Source organism: Haliotis rubra, unplaced genomic scaffold (genome assembly GCF_003918875.1).
Source record: "Haliotis rubra isolate DU_JTF1 unplaced genomic scaffold, ASM391887v1 Scf510, whole genome shotgun sequence".
In the NCBI taxonomy this organism is placed as follows: Eukaryota; Metazoa; Mollusca; class Gastropoda; order Lepetellida; family Haliotidae; genus Haliotis; species Haliotis rubra.
The window spans coordinates 663,486-683,703 of record NW_025767203.1 but is presented as its reverse complement, the minus strand read 5'-3'; the positions used below and the strand labels follow the sequence as shown (position 1 = coordinate 683,703).

At 39.5% G+C, this 20,218-nt stretch overlaps 1 protein-coding gene across 1 annotated transcript in view; it reads left to right on the top strand.

Moving 5' to 3' along the window:
- The window catches only part of LOC124292266 (coadhesin-like), a 61,548-nt gene extending 52,049 nt beyond the window's left edge, over positions 1 to 9,499 (top strand). The window contains exons 3-4 of the mRNA XM_046729329.1: positions 887 to 1,075; positions 9,232 to 9,499. Coding sequence (XP_046585285.1) covers positions 887 to 1,075; positions 9,232 to 9,308 — 266 coding nt within the window. The 3' untranslated portion in view covers positions 9,309 to 9,499. The remainder of the gene's footprint in view (positions 1 to 886; positions 1,076 to 9,231) is intronic.
- The last annotated feature ends 10,719 nt before the right edge of the window (positions 9,500 to 20,218 follow it).

Sequence of the window (20,218 nt, the reverse complement as noted above, 5' to 3'; positions counted from 1 at the left end):
TGGCGAGTGAATGAGCTTAATTTCAGACTGCTTTGAATAGTATTGCAGTTAAATGCATATCAATGTGTCGCATTAATATGGGATGAAAAACAGAGGAAAAATATTTGTTCTGTCGATACCTTGGGAGCGAGATAACATTTAAACAGCAATAGGTGTCAGGTATCGATTTATGTTGTTCCAGCATCATGCATTGTTTCCATGCAATGAAAACATACTTGCAACTTTACTTCACTTTTTACTGTTTATGTAATCATGGTTTATCGATTTGAACTTGAGCTAAAGTGTGTGGTTCATAGTCACAGTTGATAGACAGAAACACGTATTAGTGTCATTACAGTTGTGAAGATCTTTAACAAATATGGCGCTGGTAGTGAAGTGAGAGCTGGAGTTATAAATCTCAACACCAATTTAGATCCAGAAGAATGCCTTTGCAGGATGTACATGTGGCTCATGAATGTTATGCTAATTGTGATAGATGTACCCATCCATGTAGACTAACAGCTGTTCGATTGCCCATATGAGTACAATGTATGAAGCCCATTTCTCGTGTCCCCCGTCGTGATATTGCTGGAATATTGCTAAAAGCGGCGTAAAACCAAACTTACTCACTCACTCACTAACAGCTAGTCTCTGGAATGGAATCATTTTACAGAAAAAATGTTTTAAACTAAAATACGATAAGATAAAAAGGAGCCCAGAGACTTTCTTCATTTTCAGCTTGAAGCTGTGGTAGTCTAGCCACATATTCTAGACTTGCCACATATTCTAGACTTGCCACATATTCTAGACTTGCATGGGTTGCATTGGGTATATTTGTTTCAGGGTCTGAATGACAGACTATCCATGTCGTCCACGAATGAATGCCTTATGGTGCAACTATTTTCAATGAACGGCGGTTGGTCCGCGTGGTCAGTGACATCAGCTGGTGCATGTACATTGACATGTGGGAGTGGTCAGCAAACAGTCTCTAGGGTCAGGACCTGCAGTGTCCCGACCCCAGGCCACGGTGGAGCTCCCTGTCCCGGGGCGTCAACAGACACTCAGACACAGACATGTAACATTGTGCCTTGTGCAGGTAGGACAAATGAGCATAATTGTGAGTTAATATTATCGTCACATCGGCAATATTTCAGCCATATCGTGACGAGGACAATTAACTATCATATTTAAGATCAATAAAATTAAGATTAAAAAAACTGTTGACGATGAACAGTAAAACTACTAGTGTATCACAGATAGAGATGTAAAACTATCTTAAAACTTATACTATAATACAAGACAATAAAAAATAAAACACGGGATATAGATAACCAAGAACTGAAGGTAGATCACCATACTAGAGACCATGGGGACTTACAGTATTTTTGCTCCCTGCATGGACCCGAGCCGGATTTACATCATTCCTTCAGACGTTGGTGATTGTAGGTATATTTAGCCATAACTTAATATATAATAAATGCTACTTTTTAAAATATTCTGTAAGCCTAATTTATCTTGAATGTTTTGGGACTTACGTAGCTAAGCATTATTGTAAAGCATTCAGTTGATTCTTTAGACTCTACATATTCCCTGAGGAGGGGTTCATTGCTTTAAACCGGCTCTGTAAATATATCAGCATGGGTTAAATGTGACATATGTTATATTTGGAATTATGATTTCTCAGTATAAAGTATAAATTATTGTATTTGGGGGTTGAGTCCTATCCGAGACAACCTCAAAGTTAGGCACCTAATCGTCAGCACACAAAGTCAGGGATCTAACCAACTCAGCCATCGCATTTAATCGTGGTTTTGGTTTGTGGTATGAAACTTCTTTTCGTGTAATTAAGGGTGCATTTTATAAATGAAAATTTGTAGTAATATTTGTTCTTCTGTTCTTCTGGCCTTCCACTTAACTTGACTGGCTGCTTGTAAGGTTGGTTCACAGGTTGGTTGGTAATACGTCGTCGTTCAACTTTGACAAGTTCTAAACGTTTCTACAAACTGAAAAACTATCAACATTATTTCTCGGAAACGTTTTTCTATTCAGTTGACGGCGTCTGGGCGACATGGACCGTGGCGTCCACTGGACCTTGCTCACAGACCTGTGGGGGAGGGCAACAGTCACTCAGTCGGACCAGGACATGTACCAACCCTTCCCCTGCTAATGGCGGTTCAACTTGCCCAGGCTCATCCACAGATAATCCTAGTCAATCCTGCAACACCACACCCTGTCCAGGTGAGATATAACAGTAAACATTGTACAAAGTGTACTTGTGTTAATCATTATATTCGTTTTGTACTGTAGTCAAGTTGACAAGTTGAGTCGACTGTATCCGTGTATGAGAAACTGTCCTTTATGTGATCGAGGTATACAGGAAGAACGAATATTATCTTTAATGTATATCAAAAATATGTATATTTAAAGAATATTACTTTTCTATATATGCGGTACTTTGTTGTCATGGCAACTGCCACGATTGTAACACAATACTTTATAAGCCTATAACTGTATTTGGGCAAATTGACAAGTTGGGTCAACTGAATACGTGTATGAGAAACTGTCCTTAATGTGCTAATTGTAAAAAGTTTACTTTAGATCTGCGAATCTGGTTCGAATGTAACTCGACAGGATGGTACATGAAAGCTATTAAGGTTTTAGGGCCCGTGGGATAGCCTACTGGTTAAAGCGTTCGTGCGTCACGCCAAAGACCGGGGTTCAATTACCCATTGGTAAATTGTGTGAAGCCCATGTCTGGTGTCCCCCGCCGTGGTATTGCTGGAATATTGGTAAACGCTGCGTAAAACTAAACTCAGTCACTAATGAGGGTTTACTGGACATCCTGCTCCGTCAGAACTCTTCTGTCACTTCTCGTACAAACCTATTCCGTGGTTTCGTATTATTATTTAATAGGTGTTTATTGACAACTACCCACAGAAACACCATACGCCTATGCATCAATAACGCCTATTCAAACCTTTGAATTATAGATCACTGTCTTTAGTTTGACACTCCCATTTATCCTCATTTAGGTAATCGAACGGAGAATCCTGTCACGCAAAACGTCGTAACTATGTACATGTTACCAGTGGAAAATAACCACCCAATTTGGGTCAAAATTTGAAAAGGAAATTTGACTGTTTAAAGTCTAATTATGATGAATACTGTGGAAAAATATTTGGATTGTAATTGATATCAATCGAATATCAAAAGTATGTAGTGCACATGAATTAGTTACGTGGAATTCTATGATTGTGTTGTTGCTAAATGCTCCTACACTCAAATACTCGTTACAAATACATATACCCTTGAAGAATGGTTACACAGCACTCAAAACAATGAACTTGTATCTACATAAGGGGATACGATGACATGTGTCAACCAAGTCAGTGAGCCTGACCACCCGATCCCGTTAGTCGCCTCTTACGACAAGCTTGGGTTGCTGAAGATCAATTCTAACCCGGATCTTTACGGGTGCAGCCTTTTTTATCACCTGAGTGTACAGACTGCAGGAGCAGCATGTGCCAGAGCCCAGGATGTACCTGCTGGCAGCCAACTCATTTGTATGGCAAGCCGTTAGGGACAAAATTGTGAATTGTGCCAGGGGTGCTGTGCTATACATTGTATGAACAATTCAACCTGTGACATTTATACCAATTGACCGGAAGTATTCATCTGGAATGATTAGCCGATTTATTTGTCCAATATATACAGGGCATGGTATCGACTTTGGGAAACTGTGCCACGGTGTATTAAGTCCATCTACAGACAAACAGTTGTTTTCTGTGCATCACTGAATGAGTGAGTAAGTTTGCTTTACTACTCACTCAGCAATATTCCAACTATGTGGCGGCAGTCTGTAAATACTCGAGTCTGGACAAGACAATCCAGTGATGAACAACATGAGCATCGATCTACGCAGTTGGGTTACGATGACATGTGTCAACCAAGACAGCGAGCCTGACCAACCGGTCCGGTTGGTCGCCTCTTACGACAAGCATGGGTTACTGAAGATCAGTTATAACCCAGATCTTCACGGGTCTGCATCACTGAGCATCATGGAAACTGACCGGAAACGTCCATCATAAACAGATGCTTCTAAATGATTGAGGATTAAATTTGTGACACATTTATAGATTAACCACATTTACGGATCATATGTCACGAGCGCCTTTCTTCCGTGTCGGTGTCGAGAGACTTAAAGCATTCACCATAGGTTAAGGCATATGTTAATCCCGAGTTTTCTGTAGGTTATTCGATACATTATTTATTGATATTAATGGAAATTAAGAAACAACACATGAAATGTTACCCTAAAGAGAAAGCCACTGTTTAAGGGACGTAATCAATTTGTGACATAGTCGCGAGCCATACAGAATTGTTATTGATGTTTTATGTGAACCCGTGTATTTTGTAATAGGAAATGAAAGGTGTATCGTTGTCATTTCCACATTGTCATTCGAAAATCGAAAAATCAAAAGGTGTCACGTTTGTTCTGCCCGTTAAGTTGTAAGCATTGAGTGCTAGTTCCATTCACAGATACCTTCAACTATCATTGGTTTGTGAGCAGCAATAACAACAAAGGCCATAAAATAACACAATCATTTCGGGCTGTTGGGTAGCCTAATGGTTAAAGCGTCCGCTTCTCACGCTGAAGGCCCGGGTTCAATTCCCCACATGGGTATAATGTGCAAACCGGAACTTGAGTCTCATGAACCAATTCAGACAATTACCTACTTTTCAGCCGATCCGAATTTTCTCGTGTGAAAATGAAATGAGACACTACAAACAACTAGGGTTACACAAAATTTCCATTCTTTGTTCCATAAGAAAATGGTATTTACAAATGAATTTTAATTTTAAACTTAAAAACAATCATATTTCTATATTTTATGGAGAGGTTTGATGAGGTTGTAAAATGATACACAATTCATCTGGCTTGATGGTTACATATGTTATGTGTTCTTTCCGCTTATCCAATGTATTTTTGTAACGTACAATATGTGAGTGATATAACATCAGGGCCGAAAAAGACCGCCAAACCTTTTTTGCGGCCTCGTTTTGAAATTTCTACGATTTCCAGATTTCCGATTGTCAAAGCACGTAGTGTTGCAATATACAAGTGATTAGATATATCAAATTATACTGATTAATATTTATATATCCAGTTGAATGAGTTGGTCTTAGAATTCTGGACTGGTTATTGTACTAAGTTGCGCAATAAGACGGAACCCAGTCAGCATGAAACGAGACTGTTGTGTGATCAATGTTTTGAAACCCATTTCTGGTGTCCCCCGCCGTGATATTGCTGGAATGTTGCCAAAATGGCATAAAACCATACCCACTCACTCACACAATCTCTTCATTCATGCAGTTGATGGCGGTTGGTCCAGCTGGACAACTTTCCTTGAGGAAATCTGTTCTCTGAGCTGTGGGGGAGGGACAAAAAAACCAGACACGAGGCCAGAGCCTGTGCCAACCCTGCCCCATCTAACATGGGGGCCACCTGTAGCGGATCACCCACCAGAGCTACAGAACTGTCATGTAATACTGCAGTGTGTCCAGGTACGAGTCCACATTTGACTATTTAACTACAAATTGTTTTTTGAAAACCAACTCTGTTTAGGTAGGAAACGTTGTATTGGTGGATTTCAATATTTTGACATAGATATTCAAACATTAAATTAGGCACAAATTATTTACAGAGTTTACAATAGAGGAACATCTTTTTAACTCAGGATTGTTGCTGACGTTTCGAAATGTACTGTTTATGCCAACACGGTCGACATCAAACTCATCTATGTACCTTCTTCAATTCAAGTGACATGTCCAACAAGCAGTGGCTACATACATGACGCTTCTGTCAACGTATGTTACAAGATCTCATCGATTACTCGAAACTGGAACGATGCTCGTTCCTACTGTCAAGCTGAAGGAGGGGGATCTCATAGCCCTTCAGACAAGCGCCAAGGAAACGTTTATTCGCCAGGCGATATTTGGTAATAACACCTTTTCTGCATTATTTGATTTTTTTCAGCTTGGTTGATAGTTATTGGGTAATAACACCTTTTCTGCATAATTTGATTTCTTTCAGCTTGGTCGAGGTCTTAAGCAACTCCGTGCTTGCTGAAAGAGGCGATCGGTAGTCATTCCAGCTGACATGGTTGACACATGTCGTGGTATCCTAAGAGCATAGGTCGATGTTTATGATAGCAATCACAGAATTGGTTAAATATCCGGTTTAGGATTGGTCTCCAGGAACCCATGGTTGTCGTGAGAGGCCAGTAACAGGATCAGGTTGTCATTCTAGCTGACTTGGATGACACATGTCAACGTATCCTAGCTGTGTGGATCCAAGCTCATTTTGTTGATCACTGGGTTGTCTTGTCCAGTTTCGATAATATACAAACCGTCGGCATCCAACTGTACGATTTTTGTCTGCATCTCTAAAAGACAAAGTACAGCAAGATAAGCCTACAGCGTTACATGTGCAAAACGAAAATATTTTTGAACGTATCTTTGAAAATACATCAGTAGAATCTCTGCACTTGTCCAAGTTTTGATGTTCAACACAAGCACTAAATGTGATGGGCGGTAGCCCAGTGGTTAAAGCGTTCGCTCGTCACGCCGACATTTCTATGTCCCCCGCTGTGTTGTTGCTGGAATATTGCAAAAAGTGTCGTAAAACTATACTCACTCACTTATACGAAAACGTGTCAGTGGATTATATTGCCCATCACATGGTTGCCTGGTCACTACTCGATTGTTACCAGGACGTCGTCGCGTATCAGGAATGCTTCTGAGCAGTTTTTGGAATAAAACTTTTTTGTAATGCAAATTATGTTTTCAGCAACTGACTGATACCATTATTTTCATTTACAGGCCCAATGCAATTTGTTTTGGCGGGTAACCGAAAGTTTGATTGCTTGTTGTATAGGGCCGCACACAGCAATATTCCAGCTATAAATGACGCTGGTCTACATGTAAATAATCGAGTCTGGACAGACAATCCGGTGATTGACATAATGAGCATCGAATTATCTGGCGTTGACGTTTTATACGTATTTGAACAATTTGTATTCAGAAACGCCATACACAGTAAAGTGAGTTTTTAATCATTGGTTAAGCTTATCAATGGTTAATCATATGGGTTTTCTTCGTGATAATGGATTTTTTCTTGATTGGCACAACTCACGTGCTGGTTTAATTCTGTCCCTCGAAGCATAAGCTGCAAGCTGTATCGCAAACATCTGATTGGGGACGCACTGTGCGAAATAGTTTCCGGTCGGGCTAGCTATGCCTGAAATTTTCTAGCCCACAAAATAATTCACTAGCCCGAAATTTGAATGTAGAAACTAAGCAAAAGAGTACAGAAATAGATGAGTATAAGATATTGTCGGCATGATACGGGTTTCGTCATTAAGCCGCTAATATGATGAACATTTTTATCAGGCCATAATCTTGCATGATTTAAAAGTGTATTATAACTTAAAAAGTCGGAGAGAGTGATATATTTACAAAGTGACCCCATGAAATTCACTAGCCAGTTGGACCAGTGACTGTGGCCCGACTGGATTTTTACAAGCCACGGGCTAGCGGGCCAGAAAAGCTTGGAAAACGCTCGTAAAATCTCCAAAGTACGTCCGGAAGATCGTCCAAAACACAATCAGTTGGGCACTGAGCTGTTACGTAAACAAACGCATGTGTCTGTATATCGCACTGTTCGTGATCCTATCCTTATTGAAAACTTTAAATTAGGCAACACAATTCCGTTCTATGTCATGTCAATATGACTATATACATTTTCATGATTTTTTAACTATCACATAATGTCATGACTGATTAAATTACTCCAGTTACTTTTATCAAAGTACCTCCATCCTTACGTGTTTTCTGATTGGTTCGTCGTATTATCGCTCATATCATTTATCGACAAGGGGCCCGTTTCACAAAGCGGTCGTGACACTACGACTGTCGTAATTCTATGTTAATGTATGGGAGTTACGATCACCTTGGTGCTACGATCGCTTTGTGAAATGGGGCCAAGGAGTCTACTTAAAGGTTAAGGAAAGAACGAGTGTTGACGAATGAGTATACCCTATGTGAGGAATTCTAAGATCTGGTCACACTTGCCACAATTACAAATCGTTGGAATCATACTTTACACTTGTCTTCTACACCTTCCAGCATTGAAGAGTGAGAGGGTGAGTGAGTTGGGTTTACGCCGCTTTTAGTAATATTCCAGCAACATCACGGCGGAGGACACAAGAAATGGGCTTCACACATTGTACTCATGTGGGAATCGAACCCGGATCTTCGGCGTGACGAGTGAACGCTTTAACCACTAGGCTACCCTACTGCCCCCTAACATTCAAGAGGAGAGACCAGACGATGACAGATATGTCTGCAAATTATTGTTTTACTACGTTTGGTTATTATTTTAGTGCATTGAGGTTACGGCCGACACATTTGGTTTTCCTGGTTCTGATGCCAGTCTGGTTATAATAATGATAATAATACGGGCATTTGTAATGCGCTGAATTCCACACAACGGAGGAGCACGATCAAAGCGCAACAATGTGATTATTATTACTCTTGATAACCCAAGCTCCCTGTGAGGCGCTAGAAGGTTAATAGTCGCATGACTTATCACACCGGGTAGGGTACCTATTTTCTGGTGGGTGAACAGAGGCAATTTTGAACAAACCCACTTGCCAAATGTGAGAGCAGATGTATCACATATGCTTCGTTGTGGAGCAGGACTGAAAGCCTAGAAACTCGCAGGAGTCAAGCTGCGAAACACGGTCACCCATCCAGCGACTCTCCGCGCCCAACGTTGCTTAACTTCCACTGATTTACGCACAGGACCACAGCGCCACGACATTAATCGTCCTGGGCAAATGGTGGCGTTATAAACAGGGTACAATGTAATGTTTTATAAATAAAACAAAAAGCAATAAATCCCTTCCACAATCATCAGAAATATTCTGACAATCACATCATTAAACTGTTCATACACTGATATTCTCTCAAACCTGAATCCTTTGTAGGATTCTTGCCTTGTCAACCATCACAAATACACGCAAAAGCAAATCAAGTGCACACCTAAACATAGACGAATGCCCGTGCTGATGGTTTCAGCAGTGTGGAGGTCGTTTTCGTCCTGTATCATTTTGAGCTTGTCATACTTCATGACCTTATTCGACGTTTTCGACGCCTTTTAATACAACTCATCCATGTATTTGTTTGTAGATATCATCGGAACTTCTGACGTAGGCTACTTCATCGAGGACAGCAAACAGCAACTCCTGGCTCGTGGAAGTGGGTAGATAGAACTTCAATCTCTGGCTTTTCAATGTCTGATTCCACTAAAATGTGCTTGGAAATCGACAAAAACATCTTGGATGACGACGTTTGTAATTACGTACAACGGTTTGTGTGTGAAATCGTCCTGACGTAAGTGGAAACAAATGGCTGTAATGTACACCTAGCCCCTTCTAAATAGAGGAAGAAAACAACACTTTCCTTAATCAATACAAATCTCTGTTGCTTGTAATGGCGCTGAGTCCACTGTACGATTCCGATAATGTCAAAGGCACGTTTTTATAACACCAATTATTGGGGACCCTGATTTTCACCAAAAAAACCATGCAAAGTCACGGCGTCAATACTGTCCTGAATTGCATAGATCGATGTTGATGCTGTTGATCACTGGATTGTCTGGTCCGGACTCGATTATTTGCATACCGCCACCATAAAGCTGGAATATTGCTGAGTGAGCATTAAACAACAACCAACCAACCAACCAACCAATATCGTCCTTAACTAAAATGCGAGGAATCATGTGGGACAAGTAACAATGGTTGCCTGAACAGGACAAAACCCTGATTGAACTACATTTGAATAAAATTAAATTAACATTCTGTTTCTGGGCCAATAAACAGATATGTTTGAACAGTGCATGTACTGTTCGTGGCCTGGTCTGTCTGAATGCAACCGTATACCTCCAGATCGTTTGTGAGTAATTGAGTGAGTTTAGTTTTACGCCGCACTCAGATATATTCCAGCTACATGGCGGCCATCTGTAAATAATTGAGTCTGGACCAGACATTCCAGTGCTCAACAGCATGAGCATCGATCTGCGTAATTGGGAACCGATGACGTGTGTCAACCAAGCCAGCGAGCCTTACCACCCGATCCCGTTAGTCGCCTCTTACGACAAGCATTGGGTTACTGAAGGTTCATTCTAACCCGGGTTGTCACGGTAGATCGTTTGTGCAGAGGCGTACCACAACGTATGATAATGCACTGTACATACGAGGACAATGTTTCAATATTGAGGCATCAATCTCCAGTGATATAATAGACTCACATATTGTTTGAAAAACCTCTATATCATTACTATGAATAATAGATAGTATACGCCTGGATGCATTACAAAACACACAAAGACGTAATACACTGATATTATGGTTCATCGTTGGTCTCTCTGGAACTTGTATTATTGCAACACACATTTGTTGATATTTTTTAATAAAATTATGACGAGTTCTCTCGGATTTAAACAAAGATACACTTTCCACAGAGGACGATATCTTTCTTATTTTTGTCACATGTTGAAATATACAGGTAGCATCGAACTTCGAAATTTCGTTGATGTATGTTTATGGATAAGACAATGCTGCTCACTTATCATCAGCGTAACACAATTCCCTCAAAGACGAACATGTGTTTTCTGAATCTTTCATCCATGTGATGATTGTGCTTTACATATTCTGCATAAAGGTTATTTCCCTCGTGTATGTGTATAACTAAATGCTTGTGGTTTTGTTTTCATTTTGGCTTATAGCCCTTGCTTTAACTTGTAAGTAATATTGTAACAGCCTATATTTTATATTGTAAATAATACTGTAATGTTAAAATGTGTGTATAATAAAAATGCGGGACCTTGTGTTTTATAATTCACTTGTGTGTATGTGTAAACGTGGTCTCCCTCGCTATATGGCTGAAACAAAGTAGATGCGACATTAATCTTTATCTCACTCATGTACCAACTGTCATCCGTTGGCCCAAATCCTTGAATGACCTATTTCTGCTTAAACGAGTGTGTACAAGAGAGCCAATCTTCCACCGCAGACAATGTACATTGCAATAACCCTCTGTTATCTGCGGAGATCCTGTGAGGGGAAAGTGCATGGTACGTCTTAACTGCAGATTTTTTATCCTGGGGTAAGAGGATACAGGATTGCCGTACTAATTGATCAGACAGGATTCATCTCTAATTTTGCACTGGTCAGTGGAACACCTTTGTCTCATACTCATACAGATGGCTCCGCGGACTCGTTTGGCGGTGGACATAAGCCAAGACAATAATGAACATAACATTATTATACGTTTTTTTAGCAAAGGTCATTCACGGATATGCACTCGACATCTGGAATGAGTGAGTTAGTCTACTTTTACGCCGCTCTCAGCAATATTCCAGCTATATGGCCGCTGTCTGTAGATAATCGAGTCTGGACCAGACAATCCAGTGATCAACAGCGAAAGCATCGATTTGCGCAATTGGGAACCGATGACATGTGTCAACCAAGTCAGCGAGCCTGACCACCCGACCCCGTTAGTCGCCTCTTACGACAAGCATGGGTTACTAAAGATCAAAATTCTAACCCGGACATTCACGGGTACATCTGGAATGAGTTACTGGATTGTCGAGTTTTTTCGCAAAACTGATGGACGAGATATATCCCGAAATTATGATCGATATTTGATCGATAGATATGATCGATAGTTGTAGACCCTCAGACGGACTTGTGTTGTTGAGATCATCACTCACACAGATCTGTCAAAGACTAAGTGTGATGTAGTAGAGAACTGAATAGTTTTCACGGGCAGTTGCACCACAATAGGATAAAATAGGATAACATTTTATTATCCCGAGGGGAATTTTGGTTACATCGTAAAACACGTAGAACACAACATAACATGGAATCACAACATATCACATTTCAACAAGCATTAAGATAATAAAAAATAAATAGGTAAGAGCACTAAAAGAGTGAAAGAGTAAGATATGACTTAATGTAATGATGAGATAAAAATAGCAGTTGTGTAAAATGGTGTACATGAAGGTAAGATGATAAATGAATGAATATGGAGATTAACTGTTGTTAAAATAATGAATACAAAAGAATGACGCAACATTTTGTACTAGCTATTGGCATGCGCAGACGACGTCCCGACAGAAAAAATTCAAAATCGTAAAATAGAAAATGAGAACTGTCATCTACAATTTTCCGCTATTTTGTGACAACTTGCTGCTCGTAAAGAAGGACGATAGATGTTGCTAAATCTATGCCAATGATTTTGCGTGTTGCGCTAACAATTCTGCAGAGTTTAGTTTTGTTTTGAACGGACACGTTACCAAACGAACAAAGTAGGTTCAAATTTAAAATCTTTGTATTAATGTTTCGTAAAACATTACCATAAGACAACAATCAAGTCTAAACTTGTTTAAACGACGAAAGAAATACAATCTCTGCTGACCTTTTATGTATACTTAATCAACATTGTCATTCCAAGTTAGCATACAGTCAAAGATAGTGCCTAAATACTTGTATAAGTCACAATTTCAATTTCAAATTTGAAGTAGGTCCTAAAGAGGGAGATGATTTTTCTGAAATCTATAATCTTATCTTTGTTTTTTTAGTACTTAAAATAAAAACGTTTTCTTTACACCAATTTGTAAAAATCAAAACCTCATTCTGTAATCAAGGTAGGCAGACTTCAAAAGTGAAACCATTGCTGCGTCATCGGCAAATTTGATAATGAAACAGTTAGCTGTTTCACTGATACAATCATTGGTAAAAATAATAAACAATATGGGTGACAAACACATCCTTGTGGAGTTCCAGTGGACAGGTTGGTAACAGAGGAACTGATCCCATTTTCACTAACACAGTGAGGTTTATTAATCATAAAAGAGTCTACCATCTGATTAGATTACTGTCAGCACACATGTTTGACAGTTTTGACAGAAATAAATGTGGCTGAATGGTACTGAAGGAGGAGGAAAAGTCAGCGAAAAGAATCCTCACATATGATCCTCTATTTTCCAAATGTTTATAGATGAGATTCAGAAGAGTTATTGAAGCATCGTCTGTACCTTTTCTTTGTCGGTAAGCTCGTCACGATATGGCTGAAATATTGCCAATGTGACGTTAAATATTAACTCACTCACTCACTCACTCTTTGTCGGTAAGCAGTTTAGGAACATTTGACCATAAAACAGTTGTTTACTTTTGTCAAGCTTTTTCGTTTTCGTACACATGGTCCCAAGGGACAACAAAAAGTGTGTGTGTGTTGTCAGGAATTTATGCTTATTGTGCGAACAGGCTTTGGTTGACGAAGATCTGTTCAATCCCGGATCTTCACGGCTCTGCCAAATACGGTTTTACTCCCACTTTTTGCAAATGGGCAGTGTTAATCAACAGAGGGATTAGGGTATAGTCTGTATCAGGGTAGTGGGCACTGATATATATACTGAAAGGCAAAAAGAAACGTCGTAATATTAGAGATGACATGGAGTATTTTGAACCTATTTTTAAATATACACCAGAAGTCAAGTTTGAGGAAACATGAATCGTGGTCGTATAGCCTGCATTGCCCAATAAAGTATTGTTTGAGATTGAAGTTAGAAATGTTTTGGTTTTGGGAGGAAAAGTTCCCACAAACACAACATTGAAATCGAGATGCACGTGCATCATAAATGCATTCAGGCATAAATTGCCGGCTTGAATGGCAATCGTTCACTTGTTTTCTGAACACAGCAGCTATGACTAGGTTAACGAGAGATCAACCACAACAAGCTATTGGACGTCTGCACGCTGGTCAACATGCTCGAGTCATTGCTAATGACTTCAGTTGCAGCGTACGAACGATAGAACGTCTTAGAGTGCGATACAACGCCACCAGCAGCACTGATGACCGTCCACGTAGTGGTCAACCCCGTGTAACAACACGTCGCCAGACCGTCATATCGTCCAGCAACACGTGCAAGACCTATTCGCATGGGCCAGAGAAAAGCTTAGTGACCATAGAAACCACCAGCGACCAGTCAGTGACCTACCATTCGGCGACGTCTCTAAGCCAGGAACCTGTTTTGTCGATGTCCTGCCAGGAGACCCATATTCACCCAACGTCACCTCCGGGAACGTATCAAGTGGACACAACAGCGGCAAAACTGTTGTGGGGACAATGGAGAAGGATTTACTTCTCTGATGAAAGTCGGTACTGCATTTCAGTGGCGTATTATTTTTAAAAATAGGTTCAAATGTTCCATTGATACTTAAATGTCATTTCCAATATTACGAGATTTCTTTTGCCTTTCAGGTATAGTATAGTCTACTTAACTGTTAAAGTCATAAACTACATACTAAAAGAATTACTTAATTCATAAACTCGTATGTAACTGGCATTAACACAGAAAGACATAATGAGTTTGAAATAATAATTTATAAGCATACAAGTGATATGCATCTTATGAAACATTGGTATGAGTAACATCAATAACATCACCAACATATATGTCCATCACAATACAGGGTGTCTGCAGCAGCTTGATGGAGGAGGTTGTCTGGTGTGGAAAATAGCATGAAGTTCTTGTCAGGTGCTGAATGCAGGAGGAAGTTGTCACGTCAACTTGATCATTAGCCATGATGATGAATGATGAAGTGGGGTTTCGTTTTTAAGTGAAATGACTGGGACATTTATTAGTGTTCACCAATTTGTTCTCAAATGTGCTCACCAATTTAGTCAGACTTGTGGTCATGGTGTCACCAGACATACCTTGAAACAGACTATAACTAATCCCCTATTGTTCTACGGGTGGCTGCACTTTGTTGTTTGGAGAAAAGTGGATACAATGGGGTACACCCAAAATACATCCTTTGAATAATGGACGCTCTTGTGATTGACATCATCCACGGCGATCCACGCAACTGGGAAACGAAGACATGTAGTCTACCAAACCCTCGAGCGAGGACAGACTACCTAATAATGACATGATAGTAGTAATCCGTTGTTCTTCCTTCCTTTAGGTAGTGTTCACTGTTTATGAGTTTTTCAGTGCAGGATGTTTTTTTACGCGATTTAAGATCCTCAAACTCGCCGACATAGCTACGTTTTATCTCTTAAATTATTAAACCTCCCCGTAAACAGAGGGAGTTTTTTGTAAATACGTTATAAATCAGGGGGAAAAGTTAAAACATTCATCGACATTTTATGTTTCAGTCGGACCTCTTATGAAACTTAGGAAACGTGCAAAAAATCTCCATTGCACTATAACTGACAAGGCCATTTTTGAAAGCACTGTAATAATCTGCGTTTCTGTAGCAAAGTGGTACGAAGGTGGCAAAGTTCTTTTACGGATAACTAAAGAAAGTATTCGTCATTTTGCATTCATTCCGCATTACTAAGTGTCCAAATGCAAAATATATTTCTTACGTGAAACATTCACATGTTACATTATCAACTTACCCAGTGGGCATATCAACGTTGTTTCAACGTTGAGAATAGGTTGGTCCTTAACGTGAAAATTTGATTGAAAATAGGTTATATATGAAAGATTTTTAGACCTAGATATCCAACGTGGAATCAACGTTGAAGTTTGACCTATTATCAACGTTGAAAAAAGGTTGTATATGAAAGATTTTTAGACGTAGATATCCAACGTGGAATCAGCGTTGAAGTTTGACCTATTATCAACGTTGAAAAAAAGGTTGTATATGAAAGTTTGTTAGACGTTTGTTTGACAGGAGTAATAAATTGTAACAAAAGCCATTTTTACATAAAATGATGAAAACAAAGTGGGTGGTAATGAAAGAGCGTTATCATCTTTCTCTTAAACTTTGTGATGGATATACTGGCAAACAAGTGAAATGTTAAAAACTTGTTACTTTAGCATTGCTCCTTTTATGTAATCCACAAAATTAATTCCACCCAATCTTTGAAAATGGGATTTTTGCAAATTCCATTAAAAATAAATCTTTTTTTTTCATAATTAAATGTTCCTTATTAAATTACTTCTTTTATATGTAACATTTTAACCATTAAGAGATATAAATCATTACATCCCTTCCAAACCAGTGTAAGAATGAAAGTCTATGGGTGCAGTTTTCTTAATTGTCCCATCAAAGAATCATTAGTGAAGTTACACATTTTGTAAATAAATAAAAGTTCAAATAAATTATATACAATTTCACCCTTCACAAAGACTAGCACAAGACATTTTGATGTGAATTTTCGTTGCATGATCTGAGAAAGATTCGCTTTCGTCATTCTCCTTCCCCCCTCCCCCCAAATAATATACATATGCTGACAGGGTTCAGAGCGTGCTCAGTGCACAATTTAGTGACAGATCCATTCAAACGAACAAATGTTCATAATAATGTGATGTAATATAAAACATTGATAAGTTCTATTCGATTTTGAATAGCAGCCCTTAGGGACCGTTCATAATTTATGCTAGGGGGTGATGATGGCTTTTATGGAGAAGCATGTACAATGTGAATTACAACACACCCACCCCCGCTCCCTAAATGTATGTACAAAATAAGTGATCCCCACCCCTGTATGCCATGTGTACAAAATCAATGACGCCCCCCTCCCCTTCCCATAATTTCTAAGCATCATTTTAAACATAGTACAAAGTACGTGTGTACAAAATTGCTGACCCCCTAGCTCCCCTGAACAAAATGGGTGCCCCCCCCTTAAAATCAGCATCATCACTAAACACTAATCACTAAACACTAGCCGATCGAAAGGTCAACATCTGTCATGTGTTTGAAAGCAAATTGTCGGGAGTTCTACAATTTTGACAGTTTTGTGGGAAAATATCAAATTTAATGCAATTCGGGTAACTGATGACTTTATACCTAAAATCATTGATTTTTTCATTTTCAATTGCGATTTATGTAATATTTCTGTCCGTTGATCGATGCACAAGCAAACAATTCATTAGATTATATCTGTCACTAGGTCGATCTGGATCTTTTATGAAATTAATTGTTGTATAGGGGGTTGGAATAGTCCCAAATGACGTCATCGAACACCTGGCTGACCTCATTTCACATGGGGCAATGGCCGCGTGACATCATAGCATCACACGGATCCGGCGTGACATCATAGCATCACACCATGACATCAAGCCATTAGTTTTGACCAATAAGCATAGAGCAACTATCGAACTCACTCTAGGGTGACTCAGGCTGACTGGGGTATATGACCGCGTACCCGTTGGAAACGGATGACACATCATAGCATCACACCATGACATCACGCCATTAATTTGGACCAATCAGCGTAGAGCAACTATAGATCATCCGGCTTTAATTCTACCTATATAAACCCCCTCTGACAGTTAGTTGAGGTTATCACTAACTACATATCATGTCTTTTTACAAAATGTTTATATTTTCCATACTCAATAACCTTTTCTGTCGCCTGTGGACAAAATCTGTTTTATCTCAAATCTCAAAGCGTGCGCCGTTGAGGCATGGTGAATTAAACTCGCTGCCTCCACACTTCCCTCATCTGACTCAGCCAAGGTGCAATATGATACCTCCTCAAGTTGTATACAAAATCGTTGGTCTAACACTAGCCTGTCTCACGGTCCCTGAACCATATTATTTCCCTACAGCCTAGCCCTCCCTGCAGTGCTTAGGCTCTAAATGAAATTCAAGGATGATTTTGAGACAGTTAGCCTGTAGACAGTTAGCCTGGAGATTTCTCGCGAGTGTAAACAACCTATGTTAATATGGTGGAATTAGCAGCCCATGAATTACTCCCTACTCTCAAACTAAGTAGTATGATTTTGTATTGAATGAATGCATCATGATAAGACAATACTTGATGTATTTAAAACCAAAACATCGATAAACAAAATGCTACATGCTCCTTAAAATCAACACACTAGCTAGGGCGCGTCAGCTTTGACTGTAGAAATGTGCGTTCTCATCATGGAGATTGTACGTGCGCTTCCAACATATTTAGGAATGCAACTTTCATGGAATTCATCTAAAATTCTATCAGGAATGGGGTGTAATTGTATAGCCTTAGCATGAAAGATTAATCATAAATGTATGAATGACAACGCACTAGTGTATATTATTATTATATGGGTATTTATATAACGCTATAGTCCATCCCGCATGCATGCTCAAAGCGCTGGTAAATTTTGACTTGAATGTCAATCTCAGCCATATTACCATTCTCGACTCCCCGGGGATCATTTGCTGCCATTAGGCACACCACGTTAATGTGGTTTTCCCATCCTAACGAGGTATACATGACAGACAGACAAAAACCCAAAACCAACTGATTTCATTCTTTTTATTAGCTCCGTTTCAAATGAGTAGAACTACGGGATAGGAGCACTCCCAGAACTAGAAGCTGCTTCACTAAAGTAGGTTTTCCCTGAGACAATCATGGTGAATGGGTGTATTAGTCTAAATTCTTCCAAAGACTGAGTAGTACTTTCTGATGAAAGTGGTTGTACTGGTTGTTGTTGTTGCTTTTGCTTTTGCTGCTGCTGCTTTTGCTTTTTCTTCTCTATTTAAAAATCTTTTTCATTCGCTTTGTTGACACTGCTTCCATTGTGCTTTCCCTATTGACGGCACTTTTTCTTTCTCACTTCAACTTGGCTTTATCCTGTTGAACGACTTGTTGAGTAAGAGACGTGAGTGCAAAAGTCTCTTCAGAAAGGTGTAGGTCGATCTTGACACCTTGCTTCTCATAATAGATCACATAATCATCAACGTTAGTAAAGGGATTGGGATATCCTTTAGCCTGCAAATAGTAATTTTTGGTCCATTTCTTAGGGTCGTCCAGATAGGGTCTCCAGTATCTCCTGTTCATTTTCTTGTTCAGAATGAATACTGACTCTCACACAGAGGTTTCAGATGAAGTGTCACTATCACGGGTCCACTGCTAAAAGAAGTTAAATCACCGTTTCTGTCTTTTATATAGATATCCACAGTCTGTACATTTTTTCAGTTTGATGGGTACATAGACATCTCTTAAGGAGGATGACCACGTTAACTATAAGTGACACATAATGAAGACACATATCTATACACTAGCATATCGTTTAACCTTGGGTTGAAAGTAAAACGATTAAGAATATCATTCAGTGAATGTCCTCTGGCTTTCATCATCACATAAAACAAAGTATACAGTCCACAATTTTTACTGTTTTTACTTGGAAGAATCCATGTATTGTGCTGGAAGGAAGCACATTTCCTTTGTCGGAATGTGTGGAATGTCCTTTGATAATACTCAGGCTTTCTTCCCAAACTGTCAAAAAATTCTTTGTGTTTTGAATCTTGCATCCAAATAGCTATCCAGTGTTGTCCAGGTTGATGAGAGGCTTGATTATTCAAAATGTATCCTTTGGAATATGTGGATATGGTTCGTGGTAACTGATCGGCAGCAAGCACTTTGATTTTCATCCCTTGGTAACACTGTCTTTGTTCAAGAGGCATTATAGTTGTCGTGTATTCATAGTGTTGCTCATGTTACGTGCTTCGTCCACTTAAAAATCAACTGATCCTCGCTGTAAATGAGACAGATGATACCTTCCAGAAGCGCTGACTTAAAATGTAACTCCAAATGAAGGTTGCCTTGTTTTAAGGTATTCAAACATCCCCCCTTCTATGCGTTTGGGTTCCAGCGTAAATTGATAAATAGCATATCTCTTATTGAAATCTTTTCTTTTACTGGGAAAGTTCCGTAAACATTAATAACATTCTTTTTTCCCACGGGGGTGCGCGGTTGTTAACCCCAGTCAGCCTGAGTCACACCGGAGTAAGTTCGATAGTTTCTCTACACTGATTGGTCCAAATTAATGGCGTGATGTCATGGTATGATGCTATGATGTGTCATCCGTTTCCAACGGGCTACGCGGTCATTGACCCCAGTCAGCCTGAGTCACTCCGGAGTGAGTTCGATAGTTGCTCTATGCTTATTGGTCAAAACTAATGGCGTGATGTCATGGTGTGATGCTATGATGTCATGCCGGATCCGTTTCCCACGGGGCGCGCGGTCATTGCCCCATGTGAAATGAGGTCAGCCAGGTGTTCGATGACGTCATTTGGGACTATTCCAACCCCTATACAACAATTAATGTTCAGAAATGTTAGTTGCTAAGTTGGATGCCTTTTACCAATATAAATTCTGTATA